At 40.1% G+C, this 22571-nt stretch overlaps 1 protein-coding gene across 4 annotated transcripts; it reads left to right on the top strand.

Annotated features, from left to right (window-relative positions):
• Nucleotides 1-763: 763 nt before the first annotated feature.
• Nucleotides 764-12844, top strand: PDIK1L (PDLIM1 interacting kinase 1 like; the record flags this gene model as incomplete). 4 transcript variants are annotated; one of them, XM_081306631.1, is made up of 3 exons in its annotated part: nucleotides 764-895; nucleotides 3250-3551; nucleotides 8873-12844. In XM_081306631.1, the coding sequence occupies 2 exons, from the start codon at nucleotides 3267-3269 to the stop codon at nucleotides 9611-9613; spliced, it is 1026 nt and encodes a 341-aa protein (XP_081162757.1). In that variant the 3' UTR covers nucleotides 9614-12844. The 4 variants fall into 4 exon arrangements, with proteins under 4 accessions (XP_081162757.1, XP_081162755.1, XP_081162758.1 ...); XM_081306629.1 differs by lacking the exon at nucleotides 764-895 and adding an exon at nucleotides 1235-1369; XM_081306632.1 differs by lacking the exons at nucleotides 764-895; nucleotides 8873-12844 and adding exons at nucleotides 1337-1824; nucleotides 3552-5503 and having other exon boundaries at nucleotides 3250-3269.
• Between the last annotated feature and the right edge of the window lie 9727 nt (nucleotides 12845-22571).

Below are 22571 nucleotides of genomic sequence, written 5' to 3'. Positions count from 1 at the left end.
CCCTCTTGTGAGGTTTGGTTAGCTTGAGAGAGATCATTTATATAAAAACCTAACCTGGTCTCAGACTCAGAAGGCCATATTTGGAAGACAAGAAATAAAATGGTCGATCCTGAGAGCTGAGACAGGAATTCTTCTGTCCATTATGCCTTAGACAGTACTAGAGCAAGAACCCCCACCTTCCTCACAAACCCTAGGTGCAGGAGAATCGGGGAAGGAGTGGACATTTCTCAGGCTTACTGATCTGTGTAACTAACTGGATGGCCGATTGGTCCAGGTCTCTGAATGACCGTCAGCCGGGGCTGGCAGTCAGGCCGATGCATGCCGGGATCTGATTGACAGATGTGGGGTAGCCGAAGGACTCTGGCGGCCAACGCGCCCACTGAGTGCTCGCCCCCAGGACAGCCGTCCTGGCTGTCAATCCCGGCCTAGCCGGGCTCAGACTGTGGCTCCTTCCGGCGCGCCGTCCCAGCTGGATTCCGACTCGCCAGGCCAGCCGTCGCGGACGCTGCAGCCAGGTGCGGGCGCCTCCGCGCCCTCCCTCCCGCCGCCCGGTAGGGCGCCCCGACTCCCAGCGGCCGAGGAACAATGAGGCGCGGGCTTCTTTAAGGGAGATACCACCGCGCCGGCGGAGCAGGGGACTGCGTCTTCCCAGATGATCGCACCCAGCCCCGCGCCGCCGCCTCGGCAACAACGCCGCCCGCAAACATGGCTCAGTGACTCCGACAAAAGGTGCAGCCTCCCTCCCGGCGGGGCGCACGCCAGGCCTCCCAGCTCAGGCCTCGCCTCCCCGCCACCGACGCAAAGCTCCGCGTTCCGAAGGTGCCCCGGGCCGGCGCGGAGGAAGATGCACCAGGCGTGTCGCCCCAGAGACCCCCGCACGCCAGCCCGAAGCTCGGTAGGTCGGAAAGGGGCGGGCAGGCCGCGGCCGGGCGCGCGCACCGCTAGGCCGCCACCTGCCGCCGAAGACCCTTCCCAGGGCCGCAGGCTGTGCGCGCCCGCCGCGGATATGGGGCGACAGAGCCCGGGCGTGAAGCGGTCTCCCGGGCCGACCACCCCTGCGGGGAGGGGCGCCAGTGGTGCGCTCCGGAGCGCGCACACCTCCGGCGACTCCGGACTCCCCACAGCCCCAGGATCCCGGAGCTGAGAGCGGAGTCCCGGGTGCGCGCCCAGTAGGCGGCGCTCGGCAGAGCGGCGCTCTACGGAAAGCCGGAGGGAGGCGGGGCCGCCGGCGTGAGGGGGTGTGTCTGCGCGCACCACGGGGGCGCGCGCCGGCCTCTGACTGGAGGCGGCGGCGGCGGAGGCGCGAGCTGCCCGATAATGGCGGCCTGCAGAGCCCATGAGAGGGAGCAGCAGCGGCGGCTACCCTGAGGTAAAGCAGGCGCGTCGGCGTGGCACGGAGGTCCTGCCGCAGAGCCACCGACCCCGCAGGCGCCTCTCCTCCCTGCAGGCCTGTCACAGACCTGTCAGCGAGTCATCGCGGGCAGGGCCCGCGCTTCAGGCCACCGTCCCCAGCTGCGGCCTCCTCTCACGCCAGGGCCACTCCCCGGGCCCCGGCGCTCCGCCCGCAGCCCCAAGGAGTGGAGGCCGCCGCGGGATCGGCTCCTGGGGTGAAGGGCCCCGGGAGGACCCCCGTAGGGTCTCCCCGGGTCGCGGCCGCGGAGGGGGAGGCCAGATACTTAGCGAGGATCGTGGCCTGAGCCGCCGTATCGGGCAGCACCTCTGGCCGCAGCTGGCCCTCCCCCGCCCCAGCAGGTGTATGGCCCGGCCGGCCGGCGTCCAGCGCTGGGTGAGCACAGCAGACAGGAGGGCCCGGGAGATGCCAGCGTAAGTCATCTCGATTAGCATGGCGTGCACCACCGCGGTGTCTTTTGATCCAGGGTTGCGAGGATTTCAAAGCCACCTTCCTTGTTCCCTATTCAGGAAGGTGCTCTTTCCCAGGGGGGGGGACTGCTTCCGAGAAGCGAGCCACCTGGAGATGCAGAGCAGTTGGCGGCCGCGCAGAGCAGACCGCCTGCCGCCTCTGATTCTCTGGCAGGAAAGCAGACACTAGGAAATAGTGGGAATTTGTAGGGTAGGTGACCAATTCGAGGAAGTGGGACGTGAAGCAGTCGTTTTCTTTATTGAATCTGCCCTGTAGGCATAGAGTAGCTGTTTCTTATTTCTCAGGTTCTACAGTCAGTCGATTTTTGTTTCCCTAGTTGTATGAGATAAATATTGTACAATCTCAGGTTACCTTCTTTGCGCATGGTGACGACCTCCAAATGAGAATTTGGGGGGTGAGGAGGTACACTTTGAACTTTTTCTATTCAAAACATGAGCATGTGTGTTGTAGGGCCTTTGCTCCTACTTTTAAAGGATTTATCAAGTTGAATTCTAAAGAACTTTGTCAGAGAGTTCCTCTTGATGTTGTAGGATAGTTTTTTTTGTTTTTGCAAAAAAAACCTAGAACTAAATAACTATTGTTAACAATAACAAAAAGGTAGTCATATTCTAAGTAGCTTTATTAAAAAAAAAAAAACAGCTCTTTTCCGCGAAGCTTATTTTCATTTATTTTGCAGGAAATAAGGGAATAACCTAAGAAACATAAAAATAAACACATGGTTTGGCTGTTTATGTCTAATAATAAAAACAACAATATTAATTCTGTAAAATGATCCGGTTCACTTTCAGTCCTAAAACAGAAACCTGGTGTTTGTATTTCTAACTGTGAGGGTTTTCTGTTTTTGCTGTTTTGTGATCTTGTATGTTGGGTTAGTCTTAAGGACAGACTGAGATTTTGCCTCCCTGTTTGTTTGTTCATGATCAGTAAAATGCTGAATTTGGGGGTTTATTGTTAACAGTCACATTTTCAAGTACTCATTGAAGAAGCAGTATAGCTTAGTGGTCAAAATAATGGATGTCTGAGCCAGATGGCCTGATTTCAAATCCCAGGTTCACCAGTTACTCACTGTTTGACTTTGGGCATTTTATTTAACCTCTCTCGGCTTTAATTTCTTCACTTCTAAAATGACCATAATGTGGGGATTAAATGAATATAATATTGTAATGTGTTTGAAACAGTCCCTAATATGTGGTAAGTGCTACCTAAATGGTAGCTCTATTATTAGAGTTAGATTTGCCCAAGGTATAGAAAATATCCTTAAGCACTACAGGTAATGAACCAGATGATAACTGAATCCCTCTGTACAAGAATAAACACAACCAGTGGGTGTACCTAATTTAAATTGAGCACTTTATTGATTTTTCCAGCAACCTCGACCTTGAAGATGGTGAGTAGCCAGCCAAAGTACGATCTAATACGGGAGGTAGGCCGAGGTAGTTACGGTGTTGTGTATGAAGCAGTCATCAGAAAGACCTCTGCACGGGTGGCAGTGAAGAAAATCCGATGCCACGCACCTGAAAATGTTGAACTAGCACTTCGTGAATTCTGGGCACTAAGCAGTATCAAGAGCCAACATCCAAATGTGATTCACCTGGAAGAATGCATCCTACAGAAAGATGGGATGGTGCAAAAGATGTCCCATGGCTCTAATTCTTCCCTTTATTTACAGGTATGTATTTTTGGATGGGAAATAGAAAAGATGTGAACGAGACATTGGTCAGCAAGAAGAGGAATGAAAGGGTCGGATGAACTTTTCCTGTTAAATGCAGATGTTTTATAGTTAGGAGTAGATAGAGATCTGCCAAGAATAGAATAGGTGTTTGCTTTAAAACAGGGTTTTATTTAAACTTGTGATGCACATACCTAAAAATAACATAAGCCACCTGTTAGGCCATGGTACTTGCCAGTCTGCATAGGAATGGGGCAAGATAGAAACTGGAGAAATGCTTGAGACTGTATTTTAATAAGTTCACTTTTTTGAAATAAATTTTTTTGGAACTAAAAACTGAAAAAAAGGAAAAACTCCCTTAACTGGTAGCGATACCCATAGGTAACTAGACATCTCTTTTATAAATCATGTGTGTAAATATAACCCTTTGCTATTTTGGAGGGTATTGTGGTTTCTTACCCAAGCAATTCCAATTAATTTTTATGAATGTTATTAATAGTGCCGGTATCAACAAATGTCCCTCCTTGGTTTAATACTGTGTGCTAAGTGCTTTAAGGAAAGTTGCTCAAAACAGTCCTATAAGGGGGGCTGGAGTTATGGCTCAGCGTTTGAGCGCTTGCCTCTAATGTTCGAGGCCCTGGGTTCGATCCTCAGCACCACATAAAAATAAATAAAATGAACATATTGGGTCCATCTACAACTAAAAAATGAATATTTTTTAAAAATCCTATAAGGTAACATTATCTTCATTACAAATGAAGACATTGAAGTTTAGAATAATGAACTTATCCACTGACATCTACCTAGCTAGTGTCAGATTGGGAGCTGAATTTAGCAGACTTTTTTATTTTTAATTTTTTTCCATATCAGAGATTGAAACCAGGGGCATTTAACCACTGAGCCACATCCCCAGCCCTTTTTATTTTTTTATTTTAAGGCAGGCTAAATTGCTTAGGACCTTGTGAAATTGCTGAGGCTGGTCACGAACTTACAATTCTCCTGCCTCAGTCTCTGGAGTTGCCGGGATTACAAGTGTGCACCACTGTGTCTTGATAACTAAAGCTTTATGCTCTCTTAACTTCCAGATTACTCTTTTGTAGCATAGTAAAATGGAAAAGCTTTTTTTTTTTTTTTTTTTTTAAAGATTGACTTCTTCTAAAGTCAAAATCCTGGGGCTGAGGCTGTGGCTCAGTGGTAGAGCGCTTGCCTAGCATGTGTGAGGCACTGGGTTTGATTCTCAGCACCACATTTAAATAAATAAATAAAATAAAGGTCCATACATCTAAAAAAATAAAATAAAGTCAAAATCTCTTAGAGCTCTCTAGTCACTGAATAGAAAAGATAGTTAAGACCTAGTTAGTTAGGCAAGGACCAGAGCAGAATTTCTTAAGGCCAGTCCCTTAGAAAAGGAAACAGCTTTCCTTGAGTGTATCTACATTCAGAATTGACCATTGGACTTTTAACATTTAAAAGTGTGTTTAATATTGGGGAATTATATTAACTAAATTATATTGTTATATAATGAGCATGTACAAATATGTAACAATGAATTCCACTATTATGTGTAATTATAATGTACCAATAAAAAACAAAAAAAAAAATATGACTTTAAAAATAAAAAATTAAAGTGTGTTTAAAACCACAAAAGCCTTTTGAATAGGAATGACAAAGAAAACAAACTGATATGTGTAATTAGAAACTTGCAAATATTGTATGGTGGACAAAATATTCTGAAGAATTTATATCGAAACTTAGCACTTTATACACTGAAGTTTTCTCAGCACAATGAATTAACACAACTGTTTGGCCTCTATTGTTTACTTTTCTAAAAGTGCTTATTATGTAAGTTGCACTGATAAAAAATGTTAGAAACATTCTTAGCACATTCCCTTTTTGTATGTGTGTGATATTGGGGATTGAATTTAGGGCTTCACAAATACTAGAAAAACCACATTTCCTCTTAAAAGTGGATAGAACTTTGCTGAACTTTGAGTTTTAGAAACTAAAAGAAAATAATCTCTTTTGGATGGAAAAGCAAAAACATTTAAACATTTGCATTAGTGCTGAATCTAGATCCAGCAACCATTATCCTAACTAGGCATCAAGGTTTTAAGATGTAAAGTAACTACCAAACTTAATTCAGTGACTTTTTTAATCTAAATTGCCTTTTTGTTTAGAAATGTCTTTTCTTTTTTGGGGGGAGTACTCTGGATTAAACCACTGAGCAATACTCCCAGCCCTTTATCTTTTCTTTTCTTTCTTTCTTTTTTTTTTTTGAGTCTGGATCTCATTAAGTTGCTTAGGGCCTCACCAAGTTGCTGAGACTAGCTTTGAACTTGTAATCCTGCCTCAGCTTCCCAAGTTACTGAGATCATAGGCATATGCCAACATGCCCAGACTCTTTCTTTTTTTTAAAGATTGATAGATCTTTTGACACTTTTTACTATCAGAATGACCTTGGACAAATAACCCAACTTTTCCAAACATCTGTTTCTTCATATGTAAAATGGTTGTAATAATTTTTACCTTCCATGGGAGTTGTCAAAATTAGAGATGAACTGGGCATGGTGGCATACACCTGGAATCCCAGTGACTCAAGAGGCTGTGGCAGAAAGATGGAAAATTCAAGGCCGTCCTCACCAACTTAATGAGACCTTGTCTCAAAATAAAAAGGGACTGGGGATGAGCCCAGTAGTAAAGTGTCCCAAGTGCCCCTGGTTCAGTCTCTAGTACCAGAAAACAAAAAAATTAGAGATGCTGCAGAAATAATACTTGGCCCATAAGAAGTACTCAGTCATAGGGACCTGTATTTCTTTTTTTTTCTTTTCTTTTTTTTTTTTTTTTTAGAGAGAGTGAGAGAGGGGGGAGAGAGAGAGAGAGAGAATTTTTAATATTTATTTTTTATTTCTCGGGGGACACAACATCTTTGTTGGTATGTGGTGCTGAGGATCGAACCCGGGGTCGCACGCACGCCAGGCGAGCGCGCTACCACTTGAGCCACATCCCCAGCCCCAGGGACCTGTATTTAAATTGTCTTTTCTTTGGCTTTATGTAGTTTACCAGACATTCATCAACACATTTAGCAAGTGCCTTCTTGACATGATCCTAGGGTTCGAGAATTATTAAATGTTTAATTAAAATTTGTAGAGTTAGGGCTAGGGTTGTGGCTTAGTAGTAGAGCACTTGCCTGGCACGAGTGAGGCACCGGGCTCCATCCTCAGCACCACATAAAAATAAATAAAAGTAGGGCTGGGGTTGTAGTTCAGCTGCAAAGCGATTGCCTAGCATGTATGAGGCATTGAGTTCAATCCTTAGCACCACATAAAAATAAACAAAGGTATTCCATCTGCAACTACAAAAGTAAATAAATAATAAATAAATAAATAGGGGCTGGGGATGTGGCTCAAGCGGTAGCGCGCTCGCCTGGCATGCGTGCCGCCCGGGTTCGATCCTCAGCACCATATACAAACAAAGATGTTGTGTCCACCGAGAACTAAAAAATAAATATTAAAAAAAAAATTCTCTCTCTCTCTCTCTCTCTCTCTCTCTCTCTCTCTCTCTCTCTCTCTCTCTCCCCTCTCTCTCACTCTCTCTATAAATAAATAAATAAATAAAGCAAGCAGATGAAGTTTAAAAAAAAATCTCATAGAGTCAATAGTCATTAGCTAGACTAGTGATTAGAAAAATTTCACAGGCAGAAAAAACTACATACGAAGGTATTAAAGCCAAAAACATGAAGCATTTAAAAGAACTGAAAGGGGGCTGGGGATGTGGCTCAAGCGGTAGCGCGCTCGCCTGGCATGCGTGCGGCCTGGGTTCGAACCTCAGCACCACATACCAACAAAGATGTTGTGTCCGCCGAGAACTAAAAAATAAATATTAAAAAAAATTTTCTCTCTCTCTCTCTAAAAAAAAAAATAAATAAAAGAACTGAAAGAAGATAGTAATTCTGTAGTGTACAAAGAGAACTAAAAGGGTCAGCAGAAGTCAGAGCATATAATGTCCCATAGCCCTGTTAAAAAGCGTAGACTATATTTTAAAAGAACAAGGAAGCCATTGAAGGAGTTTAGGCAAGAGAACCAGTGGCTACTATTCCCCACCCCATGAAAATAAGTAGGTCAGGTACAGTATTTCTGTAGTTGTAAACTAGAGAGGCCCAGCACTATTTTCTTATAGCCTGGATACTAAAAATAGTTTTTACATTTTTTAAAACTTGAGAATAAAAAAGGACAGGAAAGGAAGAAGAGAATTCATGATACTTTCCAAGTCTAAAATATTTACTGTCTGGCCTTTCTCTAAACCATTTGACTACTAGGACTCTGCATTGTTCAAAACTATTTAGGAAACCATCTGGTAAATAATAGTGTGATCTGTATCTTTCTGTTCGTTTATTTTCTGAGTCTCACTGGCAAACCTATGCAACAGGGAAAACACGTGCAAAAGAGACATCTGCAGACCAATGCAATTGTTGCTGGGGTTGGCCCTGAGGGAAGATGGTGTGGAGGGGTATTCTGTGCTCCTGCTGGCCAAAATGACAAGGAGTACCAGTAGATTTAAATGGAAAGTTGTCAACTTATTCCTCAACAGGTCTTTTCATATTTTTTCTTAAACCTATAAGTCTGAAAAGGATACCATACAACAAATGTTTTTAAAGCACTATAGTCTTTTCATAAAATGATGAGCTAGGTTATGGGTAGAGTTTAGCTCCATTGATATATCCAGAAAATGTAGGCCAATTGTACACTTCTCTAAAAATAAAGCTATGCGTAAAATGGAAGTTTTGTCTCTTGGCTTGGAGATTTAATATATATTTGTTAGGGACAAAGGGATAATTTATATATAAAGTATTCAAGTTTAAAATACATATGAGAGCACTGACCAAATAAAATATTCCTAACAGGCAAGGTGGCTCACACCTATAATCCCAGCTACTCAAGAGTCTGAGGCATAAGGATTAAAAGTTTGAGGTCTTCCTGAGCAACTTAGCAAGACACTGTTTCAAAATTTAAAAAAAAGGATGGGATGTAGCTCAGAGGTAGAGTGCCCCTGAGTTCAATCCCTAGTATCACAAAGATAGATAGATAGATAGATACATAGATAGATAGATAATCATGGAATTTCCACTTAAAACTGAAGACTTGAAGACCTAGAGGTGCAGCCCAGTGGTAGAACACTTGCCTGGCATGCATTAGGCCCTGGATTCAATACTCAGCACTGCAAAAACAAAAACTAGAGACTTATTCTTGGAATCAATTATTCTTTTCCTATAATTAAGTTGTATAACCTGTTAAATTATTGTAATCTATTTTTCCCCTTTATAGCTTGTAGAGACTTCGTTAAAAGGAGAAATTGCCTTTGATCCCAGAAGCGCCTATTATTTGTGGTTTGTGATGGATTTTTGTGACGGAGGAGATATGAATGAGTATCTGTTGTCCAGAAAACCCAATCGGAAAACTAACACCAGCTTCATGCTTCAGCTGAGCAGTGCCCTGGCTTTCTTGCATAAAAACCAGATCATCCACCGAGATCTGAAGCCGGACAACATCCTGATTTCTCAAAGCAGGTTGGATACTAGTGACTTAGAACCCACATTGAAAGTGGCTGATTTTGGCCTAAGTAAAGTTTGTTCAGCCTCTGGGCAAAACCCAGAAGAACCTGTCAGCGTAAACAAATGTTTCCTTTCCACGGCATGTGGAACGGATTTCTACATGGCTCCTGAAGTATGGGAAGGACACTACACAGCGAAAGCTGACATCTTTGCTCTGGGGATTATTATCTGGGCAATGCTGGAAAGGATCACATTCATAGACACAGAGACAAAGAAGGAACTCTTGGGGAGTTATGTAAAACAAGGAACTGAAATTGTGCCGGTTGGGGAGGCACTTTTGGAAAATCCCAAAATGGAACTTCTAATTCCTGTGAAGAAAAAGTCTATGAATGGGCGAATGAAACAACTGATTAAGGAAATGCTGGCCGCAAACCCTCAGGATCGTCCAGATGCTTTTGAACTAGAACTCAGATTAGTACAAATTGCATTTAAAGATAGCAGCTGGGAAACGTGACATATTATTTACAGATATCTTGGATGATATGCTGCTTCTGATTTAACAGTGATGCAACATTATGTGGTTGAAAAAGAATACAAAAAGCTAAACTCCACCTTCTAAGGGTTTAGATTTTATTGTGGGATTTTTTTTTTCTCATTTTTCTTAATCCAAGCTGGCCATTTTGTTAGTATGTTTTAAATGTATATTACCAATGTGGGTGTAGACTTTTTTTTTTTTTTTTTTTTTTTTTTTTTAATGATCATTGGTAGAAGTTTGGCAGGAAAATTCCCTAATAGCCAAGAAGAAAAGAGTCCAGTTTTTTGGAATATGTCTCTAAGTATTTTAGACATTCCTTGTCAGTATTAGGCATTTCCATGAAAAAAGAGGTTTGCATGCTGGTAATGCAACCTTTGAAGCTTTGTAAAGGAAACATATATGTATATATTTATGTATATGTAAGTATGTGAATGTGTGCATTTTGCATTCCATTTGAAGAAAATGCCACTTCTGTTTAAATTATTTGATAGAGGTTTGGGTTTTTGAGATTTGCTGGTGAAATTAGTGATGAAAAATAAACGAACCTTCCCTCATCTTCTTCCCCTGTCCCTCCCTCTAATGAGATCTTACCAATTTTTTTTTTGTAATGTTATTCAACTTTTTTTGAAGGCATCATTTTGGAGGGTCTAAAATTACTGATTAATCATAATTGAAATTAAGCAATCCAAAGCTGCTGAAGTATGTCTGAGCTCTCTCCAGTGCCCTGTAACTCTTAGACTTAAATTAGTCATGCAATCATATGGTAGAGGTCAGCAAGGACATTTATTCAGTCATACCTTCTTTTAGGTAACTAAGCATTCTTTTAACTAATTAAACCACTGCATTGGGACAGATCTGCCCTGGAGCATCTACAATCTGATATAAATCTGAACACGGGATTCTTTTGTTTCTAAAAGCTTTGCTATAAATGAAAAACAACACTTGATGTATTAATTTTTGGTTTCAAGACTGTCTAAGCCTCAGTATAAAGTTGAAGAAACCAAATCTCACATTGCCTACCCTGGCATGGTCTCTTGTTGAATCACTGGAGTTCCTTTCATTTTGGCACTGATACTGTTTTCTTCTCTCATTTGAGACAGTAATGGTAGTGTTGATAGATGTCTTAAATATTGGCCACCTTTATCTAAGGTGGGAAATAATACATGTACAGTTCGGCAAATGGATAAAATCCTGTGGCATCAACTACTTTTCAAATAGAAAAGTTATTGATTTTATACAATCAGTTGGTATGGTCTGTGTCAAAAACCAAGAGACCATTATTTTTTATTTATTTTTTTTTAAGAGAGAGAGAGAATTTTTTCAATATTAATTTTTTTTAGTTTTCGGCCGACACAACATCTTTGTTTGTATGTGGTGCTGAGGATCAAACCCGGGCCGCACGCATGCCAGGCGAGCGCGCTACCACTTGAGCCACATCCCCAGCCCAGAGACCATTATTCTTGAAGTTAGTTTATTTTAAATGTATGGTTGTCTTCAGTTTGTTTTCCTGTAAGTGCAGATAGTTAAAATCTAAAACAGAATGTTAGCCTTGAAGGTTAAATAAACTCTACATTGTATCTAGGTTAATCTTTATAAAGCATTAGAATCTAAAAGCCAAGCAAAATAGTATTATACTGAAATTATCAATAGTTTGCAAAGCCTTCTAAGCTTTTGAACTTCCACAACTTTTACAATACTGCTGTCATAATTTCCCCCATTTTTAATGTATTCAGAGGATAAATGAAGTAAACATCACAAAAAAAATTAGAGTGTATAAAATTCTAAATTGCAATACTTAATCTGGAATTTTCAGATTTGCACTGAAAGGTTTTATTGAAATAATGCCTCTAAAATGATGAAAAAAAAAAAGTCACAAACCTTTAACATCAATTTTAAGCTATTACGTGTAAGAATCCTTTTCGAAATTATAAATCTTGTGGAAATACACAGGAACTTTGTGATAATTGACCCTCTACATCACCAAATTAGTTTAACACAGATATGACCAAGGTGATCAAGTAATTGGAAGTAAGAAAAAGCATCATTATAATGTCTTGTCACTAACATGGCACTTCAACAGATAGCTGATGCTAGGCCAGTGCTTCATTTGCTTTTCGAATATCTATTGCTTAAAGTCACAGTTTCCTAAGGGTATAGTTTTGTGTTCCTGCCTTATTTAAAGTAGTTTTTTTTTTTTTTTTTTTTTTTTTTTTTTGGTGCTGGGTCTAACCCAAGTCCTCGAGCATGCTATGCAAGAGCTTTACCACTGAGCTACATCCTCAAGCCCAATTATAACTTATTTTGAAAGATTTTACTTGTGAAGTAAAATTCTTTCTTTCATTGGAGGTAAAAGTGTGAGGTGATCAGGAAGTTTCTTCTGGAATTTTCTCAAGTCCTTGTATTCTAAAATAGCCTGTGATACCAACCAAAATGGTAGTAAATTCTTCGTCTTTCTTTGTTCTTTCAGTCAGAGGTATTTATTAAGTACCTACTGTGTGCTTAGCACTCAAAGTTGATAAAAATTATAGTTAAAAAAAAATGGCTTTTAGCCACAGGCCTTTTCCAGCAAAAAGTAAGAAATAAAAGATGAGAGTGATGTTTGACAATTCCTGGAAATTTCCTAGAGAAAAAATGAAATTGAGAATTTGTGCACAGTGCCTTGCCCATAATAGGTACTCAATAAACAATTCTTCCTCATAGAGTCTCTTGCCATGGTTTATAGTGTTTTATGAAATTTGTCTTAATTGAAAAAAGACCAAATATTTCAAATAAGCTTATAGGCAGCTGTGTCCAGTTAAAATATAGGGTTGTACAGTTAGCTCATAGAATGTTATTTTGCACTAGTCGTCACTTAGGAAGATGGGGTTCCTGTAGATTTTTGGTGCTAAGGGATACTTTGTCATTATGATGAAGTAAGTATTAAGTGTCAGATAAATAGCACACAGAATAGTTCTTTCTGCTGGTCTGTTTTTTTTTTTCCTTGTTTTTAATTGTAAAATGTTATCAATCAAACTATTGTAGCAGCTACAAAATAATTCACCAGCATGACAAAATGGTCAAAAAATAAGTCATCAGCACTTCAGAAATGAAAGCAACTTTTGAAATTTTCTTTTAAAATTGTCAAATATATTTTATGAAGAATTTATAAAAGGGGGGAAATGATTGTAATTTATTGTTCATGACAGTTTTGGTTTTTTTTTAATAAAGTGAGTTTCAACAAAAAATTCTGCATTGCTGCTTTGGTGGCTCTGTAAGTAGTGCTATCGTGCTTTCATTCATGAGCATAAAATAGAGGGTATAAAACTTGAGGCAGTGAAGTTTCAGGCTTACCTACTAAATGATATTCTTTTAAATAGATGCTCTTGCTGAGGAAAATATTAATTATAGGAATTTCAGTATTTCAAGTTCTCTAAAATTTGCTAACTTGCTGTATTTGCCTTGTGTGCAGGAAAAGTGTACTGCTTGAGATAATTTTTTTCATTTATCCTTCTATTTTAGCTGAGTACGCATCCTAGATCCAGTGATGTGTATTAAATTAAGGATGCAATGTTTCAATCAATAATGAGGCTGAGATTTCTTTTCTATAACGAAGTCATCTGTGGCCCACTTTTTTTTTTCTTTACAGGTTTTATTATGTATGCCTGAGGATGCAGCCTACTTGGTGGTCCAAAGATCAGGAAAGTAGGCATCAGGAACTGTGGTTGCTCCTGTCACTGCCACCTGCTCCTGGTCTAGCCATTATAGATAGGAGGCTTTTGCTTTCTACCTAAAGATTAAATTTTTTAAACTGAATATTAAACTCTACATATTTGTAGTTACTAGCATTTTTGTAAGCCTTTAGAGTTTACAAGGCACTTTCAAAATGGTTTCTGCATCTTTTCATATCATATCTGACTTAAAATAGGGGCTGATTTCTTGGTGAAGAAATCAACAGTAATAACACCAGTGTCTGCGGTAGTGATAATGGTTGAACCCTAAGAAAGGGTTTTAGTGCCCAGTATCCGACTCCAGCTGGAGTTTTCTCTGAAGACAAAGCTTTATCTTCCTCACGGAAATAACCCTTGGTTGTTTTGGTTTTTTTCTTTAAGTTCAAATGTTGCTCTTTTGGTCAGCCAATCATAGCCACGCTCTAAAGTGCAGTGTAATGACAGACAGTTGGTTTGTGGTTAGATAATAACTTCTACTTAAGAAAACCTACAAAGAGGCCACACCCCTAAAAGGCAAAGTGCATCTTTTAAAGACAGTACTTTCACCTTTGCAATGAGTTTTCATTGGTTAGCCTGGAATTGTTTAAAAAAAAAAAAAAAAAAAAAGCCCTGGGCTTTTGACTTCACTCTTTCATTTCCTTCTCACCCTGGTATTTCAAGCTTAGCTTGTTTGGAGCAGAAGTTAGGCAACTTGATACTACAAAAGCTGACCTGGTCTAGCTGCGAAAGCACAGGATTTGGTGTAGCAAACCTGATGTTGAATACTAGCCTTTGCAAATACTTTCATAATTAATGTGTGTCATTGGGCAAGTCACTTCATTCTGAGGCTCAGTTCTCATATCTGCAAAATGGAAATGATGATATTTACACTTCAGAGGGTCAAATAATAAACATGAAGCGCCCAACATAGCACCTGGCACACTAAGTTCTCAAAGGGTAGCCATTGTTACTGTATTATGAATTTTTTTTCTTTTTTTATTTTTTTTTTTAAAGAGAGAGAGAGAATTTTTTTTTTTTTTTTTTTTTTTTTTTTTTTAAAAAGAAGCCTGGCATGAAGAAGGATAGAGACAGACCAGAGCCACACGGGAAGTTTTGAGCAGAGCCGATTTTTTTTTTTTAACCTTTATTTTATTTATTTATTTTTATGTGGTGCTGAGGATCGAACCCAGGGCCTCGCACATGTGACGCGAGCACTCTACCACTGAGCCACAACCCCAGCCCACTGAGCCACAACCCCAGCCCAAGAGAGAGAATTTTTTAATATTTATTTTTTTTTAGTTTTCGGCGGACACAACATCTTTGTTTTTGTATGTGGTGCTGAGGATCGAACCCGGGCGGCACGCATGCCAGGCAAGTGCGCTACCACTTGAGCCACATCCCCAGCCCCTGTATTATGAATTTGATATGATGAATGAATGGATTCCCCATTAGGCAGTCTTCAGTTGCAGCTTTGATTCTTCTCCCCTTTGAAAAAGTCCAATGAAGGTACTGCCTCCTCTCTTCAGGAAAATGTTCACCTATAATTTTAAGAGATTTATGGGTCTTGGAAGCCTGCATGGACCCTGGGGACCCTGAGCTTTAAGCTCCACTGAGTACTTCTATGCCAGAGCTCCACAGTCAAAAGAGGGCCATTTGTGAGGAGATTCTAGGGAACCTATATTGGTTTTTGATCCAGGTGCTGGTTAGACAGGTGTGTTACTTTGTGGTTTGTTTCATTTTTGTGGTATTGGGGATGGAATCAGGCTTCATGCATGCTAGACAGATACTCTACCATTGAGCTACACCCCCAGTGTATATTTTAAATAAAATTTTTATTAAAGTATAACATTTTAATCTCTTTCACCAGTTAAGTGTTGAGCTGAGAATATAGCTCAGTGGTAGAGCACTTGCCTAGAAGGTACATGAGAGGCCCTGGGTTTAATCCTCAACACCCACAAAAAACAAAAAAATGCACACTGGGGACTATCTGTGGGAATACCTGTTGCCAGAAGCAGAAGGAAAGGGCATAGACTTTGAAATCAAACTCTTTACCTTTCTAAAACTAGCTGTGTGACTTCCACGAGTTCCCTAGCCTCTCAAATCCAGTTCTCCGTGTGTTTAAATAGAGATAATACCTGCCTCCCAGCATTAGGAATCTCTGCAAGGCCAGATGTGGTGGCTCATGCCTGTAGTCCCAACAGCTCAGGAGGCTGAAGCAGGAGGATCACATGTTCAAAGCCAGCCTCAGCAACTTAGCGAGACCCTATCTCAAAAGAAAAAAACTTTAAAAAAAAATTTTTTTTAAAGGGCTGGGATGTGGCTTAGTGGTAAAGCACTCCTGAGATCAATCCCAAGTACCAAAAAAAATAATAATAATAAAAAAGGAGCTGATGTGTGTGGGATTGAATGGCAAACTCAACAAACGTCACTGCTCGTTCCCTGAGGAGGATTACTAGGAAATGACTCAAAGCTGCCCTTACTGCCAATTTGCACTGGTGATAGCAGGTTTACTTATTGGTTTGCTTATTATTTTATTATTTTTTTCTTTTTTTAATTTTAATTTGTTATGTATGACAACAGAATGCATTACAATTCAAATTACGCATATAGAGCACAATTTTTCATATCTCTGGTTTGTTTTGCTTTTTATTTAATTTAGTTTACATTTTTGCCACAATTAGTAAAGGAATATCTCTTTCTGTACTATAATGTCCTGCCTGTCACCTTGCCTTACAGCCCTCATAATTCTCAAATAACAACTTCCTAAACCCAGTTTTCTTTTCTGTTTCTATCTGCTGATCTCATGATTGGTGCTAATTCAGGATGTCTGCTGTCTTGCTGACATAGACGCCTAAGAGTCTTTTTTAAGAGAGAGTGAGAGAGGAGAGAGAGAGAAAGAGAGAGAGAGAGAGAATTTTTAATATTTATTTTTTAGTTCTCGGCAGACACAACATCTTTGTTGGTATGTGGTGCTGAGGATCGAACCCGGGCCGCACGCATGCCAGGCGAGCGCGCTACCGCTTGAGCCACATCCCCAGCCCCTAAAAGAGTCTTAATAAGTACCAAATACTAGAACACATGTCATTTCTCCTAGCTTCAGGTCAGAGGCGGGGAGAGTTGACCTGTGTGATTTCAGAGGTGACAGGAGAAGCTCAGTTGCCAGGGGAGTGGGGAGCATAGCCACAATGGCTAAACCTCTGGAAATGAGAACTAGGCTGCGGGGGATCCCAGCTCCACCGCATATTGGACATTAACCTTGGGAAGGTAAAAACAAAACAAAACACCGTGACTTTTGCTCCTGGCCCTGGATTAACAGGGCCTAGATTTCTCTTTCTGCTTTATGCAACTAAAACATTAAACACTGGGCAATTACAGTACAAGCAGTGATCCCCAGAGAATTAAATGAGGTGAGCCCCAAGATTCCCCAGGTGACTTCCTGGAGAGATCCTAGTCCTGCACAGAGGAGGAGTACCTCTAGAGTGTGGGTGTCTCCCTGAGTTGAGGAGACAGAGCTCAGGGGGACTAAGTTAGAGAATTCACGGGACAGAATATCAGAAAGAGAGAATGGGAAAGAAATGAAGCTCCGGACATTGACAAGAAGTTTTCTTCAGGGTATCAGCTGAGTACTGATCATGAGTGCTTATGAGGAAAGGATCTGACTTGAGAGCAAGAAGAATCACACGAAAGGATTAGAAAGAATAATCCTTGGAGCTCACACAGGGCCAAGAACAATTGATATCTCCAAAGCCAGAGGGAGAGCCCTTTTAATGTCTCAGTAGTGAGGCCAAGATGAAAAGCTTAAAAAAAAAAAAAAAAAAAAAAAAAGAAAAGAAAATGCCAAAAGGCCATTCTGGACCTGCCTAACAAAGTTTAAACACAATTCTTGGAAGAATAATGTTTTTTTAAGTAACTTCATGTGCCAGAATGTGCCTTCCATCACTGTGACAAAATAGTGATAATGAACTTATTCTGTAACTTAAGGACCTCCAACAAGATCCACTCTGGAAGGTTCCACCACCTCCTAGTAGGTAAGCTAGGGACCAAGCATTTAACACATGGGCCTTCAGAGGACATTCAAGATCCAAATCATAGCACTGAATAAAGCTTTAAAACATCTCTCTAAAGGAATACAAACATTCCAGTTCTCAGTAATATAAAATTCACCATGTCAGCCATCCAAATAAAAAATGTTAGACCAGATTTCCAGTCTCCTAGCCAGCATGTGAAAAGCTTTGAAGTCGCCACTCCATCCTAACAAGTAAAAAACCTAACAAACTAAAAAAAAAAAAAAAAAAATCAAAAACTTAGATCTGTCAGAGAAGCAAGGTCCCAAGATAAACTGCTGCCCCCAAAATTGAAGAGATAGGCAGATGGATACATAGAATCACAAATTACCCAACTCCAGCCTGCTCTAGCCATCCTGATCTACCTATGGGGGGGGGGGGTACCCAGAAGCACTGGTAAAGTTCACAGTCCAAGGGCACAGCCTCACCAAAAGCCTAAGAACTAACCATAATGTAGCAGCACTAACTCCATATTGGGGCTGGAGATATGGCTCAAGCGGTAGCATGCTTGCCCAGGTTCAGCACCACATACAAACAAAGATGTTGTGTCTGCCGAAAAAACTAAAAAATAAATAAAATTCTCTCTCTCTCTCTCTCTCTCTCTCTCTCTCTCTCTCTCTCTCTCTCCCCCTCTCCCTCTCTCTCTCTCTCTTTCTCTCTTTAAAAAAAAAAAAAAAACTCCATATTGAACTGACCATAATATAGCAGCATTAATTTCATATTGTTAACCCTAAAATATAGAGGCTTGCTAAAACTTCATAGCTCACCAGTAATGTCACAGAACAGAGCACAGACACCAACATAGCCTTTAAAGTAACCTATGTTCTTAAATGCAAATGGTAGGAAGCATATGGTCTGCTAATGTATAGTTTTAGATGGCTACTGAACTAATGAGGAACTTGGGGCTGGGGATATAGCTCAGTTGGTAGAGTGCTTGCTTTGCATGCACAAGGCTCTGGGTTCAATCCCCAGCACCCAAAAAAAAAAAAAAAAAAAAGAAGAAGAAGAAGAAATGAACTAATGAGGAATTGTTTGAGTTACAGGAATCTTGGGAAGTTTCAGAAGCACCAATCTGAGACAGTAGACCCTTACCACACCTGTGGTTCTGTGGTTGCAATTCAAAAGTAACTTCTTGAGCCAGGTATGATGTCACATACCTGTAATACTAGAAACTCAGGAGGTTGAAGTAGGAGTATCACAAGTACCATGCCAGTCTCAGAAATTTTGCAAGATCCTGTCTCGATATAAGAAATAAAGGGCTGGGGATGTAGCTCAGTGGTGGAATGCTTGCCTCAAATGCATAAGCCCTTGATTCAATTCCTATCACCATTGAACAAATAATGTAGAAAGCTTTTAATGGGCTTATTAGTAGAGTGGATATTTCTGAGGAAAGAAAAGCCAGGCTTGAAACTTCCCAAACTGAAAATTTGGGAGGAAAAAAGTCTAAAAAATAAAGTTCAGAATGCCCAAGAGGGGTTGGGGATTACATCAGTGGCAGAGCGCTTACCCAGCATGCGCAAGGCCCTGAGTTTGGACTTCAGCCCTAGGGGAAAAAAGGAGAAAAAAATACAAAAAAAAAAAAAAAAAAAAAAAGTCAAGGTGACAGAATGCCTAAGAATTGTGGGACAACCACAAAAAACTGTAACATGCCTGTAGTAGGGATGTCAGAAAGAGAGAGGGAACAGAAGCATTATTTGAAATAATGATGAAAATTTCTCCAAATTAATGTCAGATATTAAAAGGTAGGTTGAAAAGTTCAAATGACATCAAGCAGGATAAATTTTAAAAGTAAGAAAGCCAGCCTGCCCATATAGAGGCATTTTATATTAAAGCTTCATAAAATCAAAGACTTTTTTTAAAAAAAGATGTTTTAAAAGAAACCAGAGGAAAATAACATCTTACCTATTGAGGACCAAAGATAAGAATTACATTTGAGCCGTGGTGGCGCATGTCTGGACTCCCAGCGGCTTGGAGGCTGAGGCAGGAGGATCATAAGTTCAAAGCCAGCCTCAGCAACTTAATTAGGCACTAACTAAGCAGCTCAGTGGGAACCTGTCTCTAAATAAAAAACAGAAAAGGGCTGGATCTGGCTCAGTGGTCAAGTGCCCCTGGTTCAATCCCCCGTCCCAAAACAGCAACAAAAACAAAAATTAAATTAAATTAAAATAAAAACATCTTTCTTCTATAAACAAAAGGTGAACAAACCTGTCACCTGTAGACCTGCTTTGCAAGAAATATTTTTTTTAAAAGAGAGAGTGAGAGAGAGAGAGAGAGAGAATTTTTAATATTTATTTTTTAGTATTTGGCAGACACAACATCTTTGTTGGTATGTGGTGCTGAGGATCGAACCCGGGCCGCACGCATGCCAGGCGAGCGCGCTACCGCTTGAGCCACATCCCCAGCCCGCAAGAAATATTAAATGAAGTTCTTCAGAGAAAAATAAGATGATACAGATCAGAAACTCAGATCCACATAAAGAAAGAAACTGGGGGCTGGGGTTGTGGCTCAGCGGTAGAGCACTTGCCTAGTACTTGCGAGGCCCTGGGTTCGATCCTCAGCACCACATAAAAAAGAAATAAATAAAACAAAGATATTGTGTACAAGTAAAAGAAGTAAATATTTAAAAATGTTTAAAAAAGGAAAGAAACTGCACAGGAGAGAGTAAGTAAAGGTCTGATAAAAAAAATATTGTTTTTATTCTTCTATTTCATTCTTTTTGCAGGGTCTCACTATGTTGCCAGACTGGGCTCCAACTCACCATCCTCCAGCCTCAGCCTCCTAAGTAGCTGGAATTAGAGGTGTGCATTGCCAACCCTCACTCTTTCTTATTCTTAATTTATATAGCAGATAACAATTTGTTCAAAAAATGTTTTCAACTTTATATGCTTATGTATAAATGAAACCTGTGATGACAACAATACAAGAGGTAGGAGGAGAAAATCAGGAATATTTTGTTATTATAAGGTACTTCCACTATCCATGAAGCAGCATAGTATTATTTGAAAGTAGACTTGGATTAGTTGTAAATGTATCTTATAAACTCTAGGGTATTAAAAAAGGTAAGAAAACTGAGCCAGACAGGGAGTGAACTGGATCACACATAGTTTTGTACTGATCTACCTTCTATATTACCTATATTACCTCTGAAGTATTGGAAATCAGTATTTTATTGTGCAGTGTGTGTGTGTCTATTTATATATATTTTGGGGGGTAACAGGGATTGAACCTGGGGGCACTCAACCATTGAGCCACATCCCCAGCCCTATTTTTGTATTTTATTTTGAGACAGGGTTTCACTGAGTTGCTCAGCACCTTGTCATTGCTGAAGCTGGCTTTGAACTCACAATCCTCCTGTATCAGCCTACAGAGCCACTGGGATTACAGGCAAGCGCCACCACACCTGGCATTGTGCAGTGTATATTAAATATACCTATATTTAATATTTTCCCTCAGGACAGGAAAGTGTAAATATATACATCCATTGCATTCAGCTTTGTTTTATTTGTCATGCAGATTTAAACATAATAGACTCTATTCATGTAAATTATAAGAAATGAAAAAGTTGTAAGGATAATCATTAGTTGAAGTTTCTGGGAAACATCTTTATACATTGTGTGTACACATACATGTACTGTTTTTAAACTCGTTGATTTAGATGTCTTGATCCCTGAGTAGACTTAGATTTTAAGAATTCAATATAAAAAATTATGGAGAATTAAAATACAACCTTAAAAAATAATAAAAAGAAAGCAGGAGGGGGTGGAATGACTATGCTTTTAAAAATTTCTTTAGTTTATTCCTGTCGGAAATAACAAGTAAATGTGTATTTGTCCATTGCTAAGTATGAGGTATACAATTTTTTATGTCTATTTGTTCCAAGTGTCTTTTCGTAAGAGGAGAATAAACAATAAGGAATTACTGATCTAAAAAAAAAGGGGGGGGAGGAATATGACTCAGTGGTAGAGCATTTGCCTAACACACATAAGGCTCTGGGTTCACTCCTCAGCAACACACACACACACACACACAAGATTAAAAAAAGAAGAAGAAGGAAAACTATAACTGTATATGCTGAGAAAGGAGGAGAAATGCTCAATTTCAAATAAAATGCTCAATTAAATCACAAAGGGCAGGAAAAGTATAGAAGATAAAAATAGGAACAAAAGATAAGGACAATGAATAAAAAACAGTATCGATATGATAGGTATTAATCAAACAGTGTCAATAATCACTTTATTTTTTAAAAATATTTTCAGCTATAGATAAACACAATGCCTTTTTTTATTTATGTATTTTTATGTGGTGCTGAGAATAGAACTCAATGCCTCACACACGCCAGTCAAGCGCTCTACCATTGAGCCACAACCCCAGCTCAATAATCACTTTAAACATCAGTGATCTAAATACAGCAATAAAAAGACAGAGATTGTCAGAGCAAGAAACTTACTTTACATATGAAGACATATATAGAAGCTCAACAAATCCTACAAACAAACAAACAAAAAATCATACCAAGCAATCACTTAAAACAGTGATAAAAGAAAATCTTAAATACAGAAAATAAAAGATATATTTTGGGTAGAGGAACAAAGATATAAAATGTCAGCACATTTCTCACTAGAAACAATGCAAGCTAAGAGACAATGGAACAATGTCTAATTACCCTGAGGGGTGAAAACATCAACCTAGAATTTTAACCCGGCAAAACTGTATTCCAAAAATTATGAAGATATTATAAGGATAGCCTTAGGCCTGAGTCTAAGCAACTCCATTTTAAAACTCCAGTTTGAAACCTGCAGTCTCACCAGGCAAGCCTAACAGAGCCCTCCAGTATGGCCTTCATCCCAAACAAGTCACTTCCCCCACCCTGACAAACTCAGAGTGAAGTCTCTGGCATGTTGCTCTCACCCTGATAAGAGCAAGAAGCAAGAAAATCAGGGTGGGGACCACAAGACCAGATGTTTTAATCTCAGGATAAATGACATCACTGAGAAATTCGGAAGCTGCTAGTAGGGATTGAAAGGGTGGTCAGAAGCCCCAAAATTTAGTATAAATGATGGAGCAAATGAACAGACTTTCAGCGTCAACACTGATGCACACAAGACTGAGAGCCTGATGGGGACCTGGACTGACATCCCAACTCTTCTCATCTGCCTGATCCTCTGCCTTTGTTCTCACCATTCTCAA

This window comes from Spermophilus citellus (genome assembly GCF_964194105.1).
Source record: "Spermophilus citellus genome assembly, chromosome: 9".
NCBI classification, from domain to species: domain Eukaryota; kingdom Metazoa; phylum Chordata; class Mammalia; order Rodentia; family Sciuridae; genus Spermophilus; species Spermophilus citellus.
The sequence above is the reverse complement of the archived record's forward strand: the minus strand, read 5'-3'. Positions and strand labels throughout refer to the sequence as shown.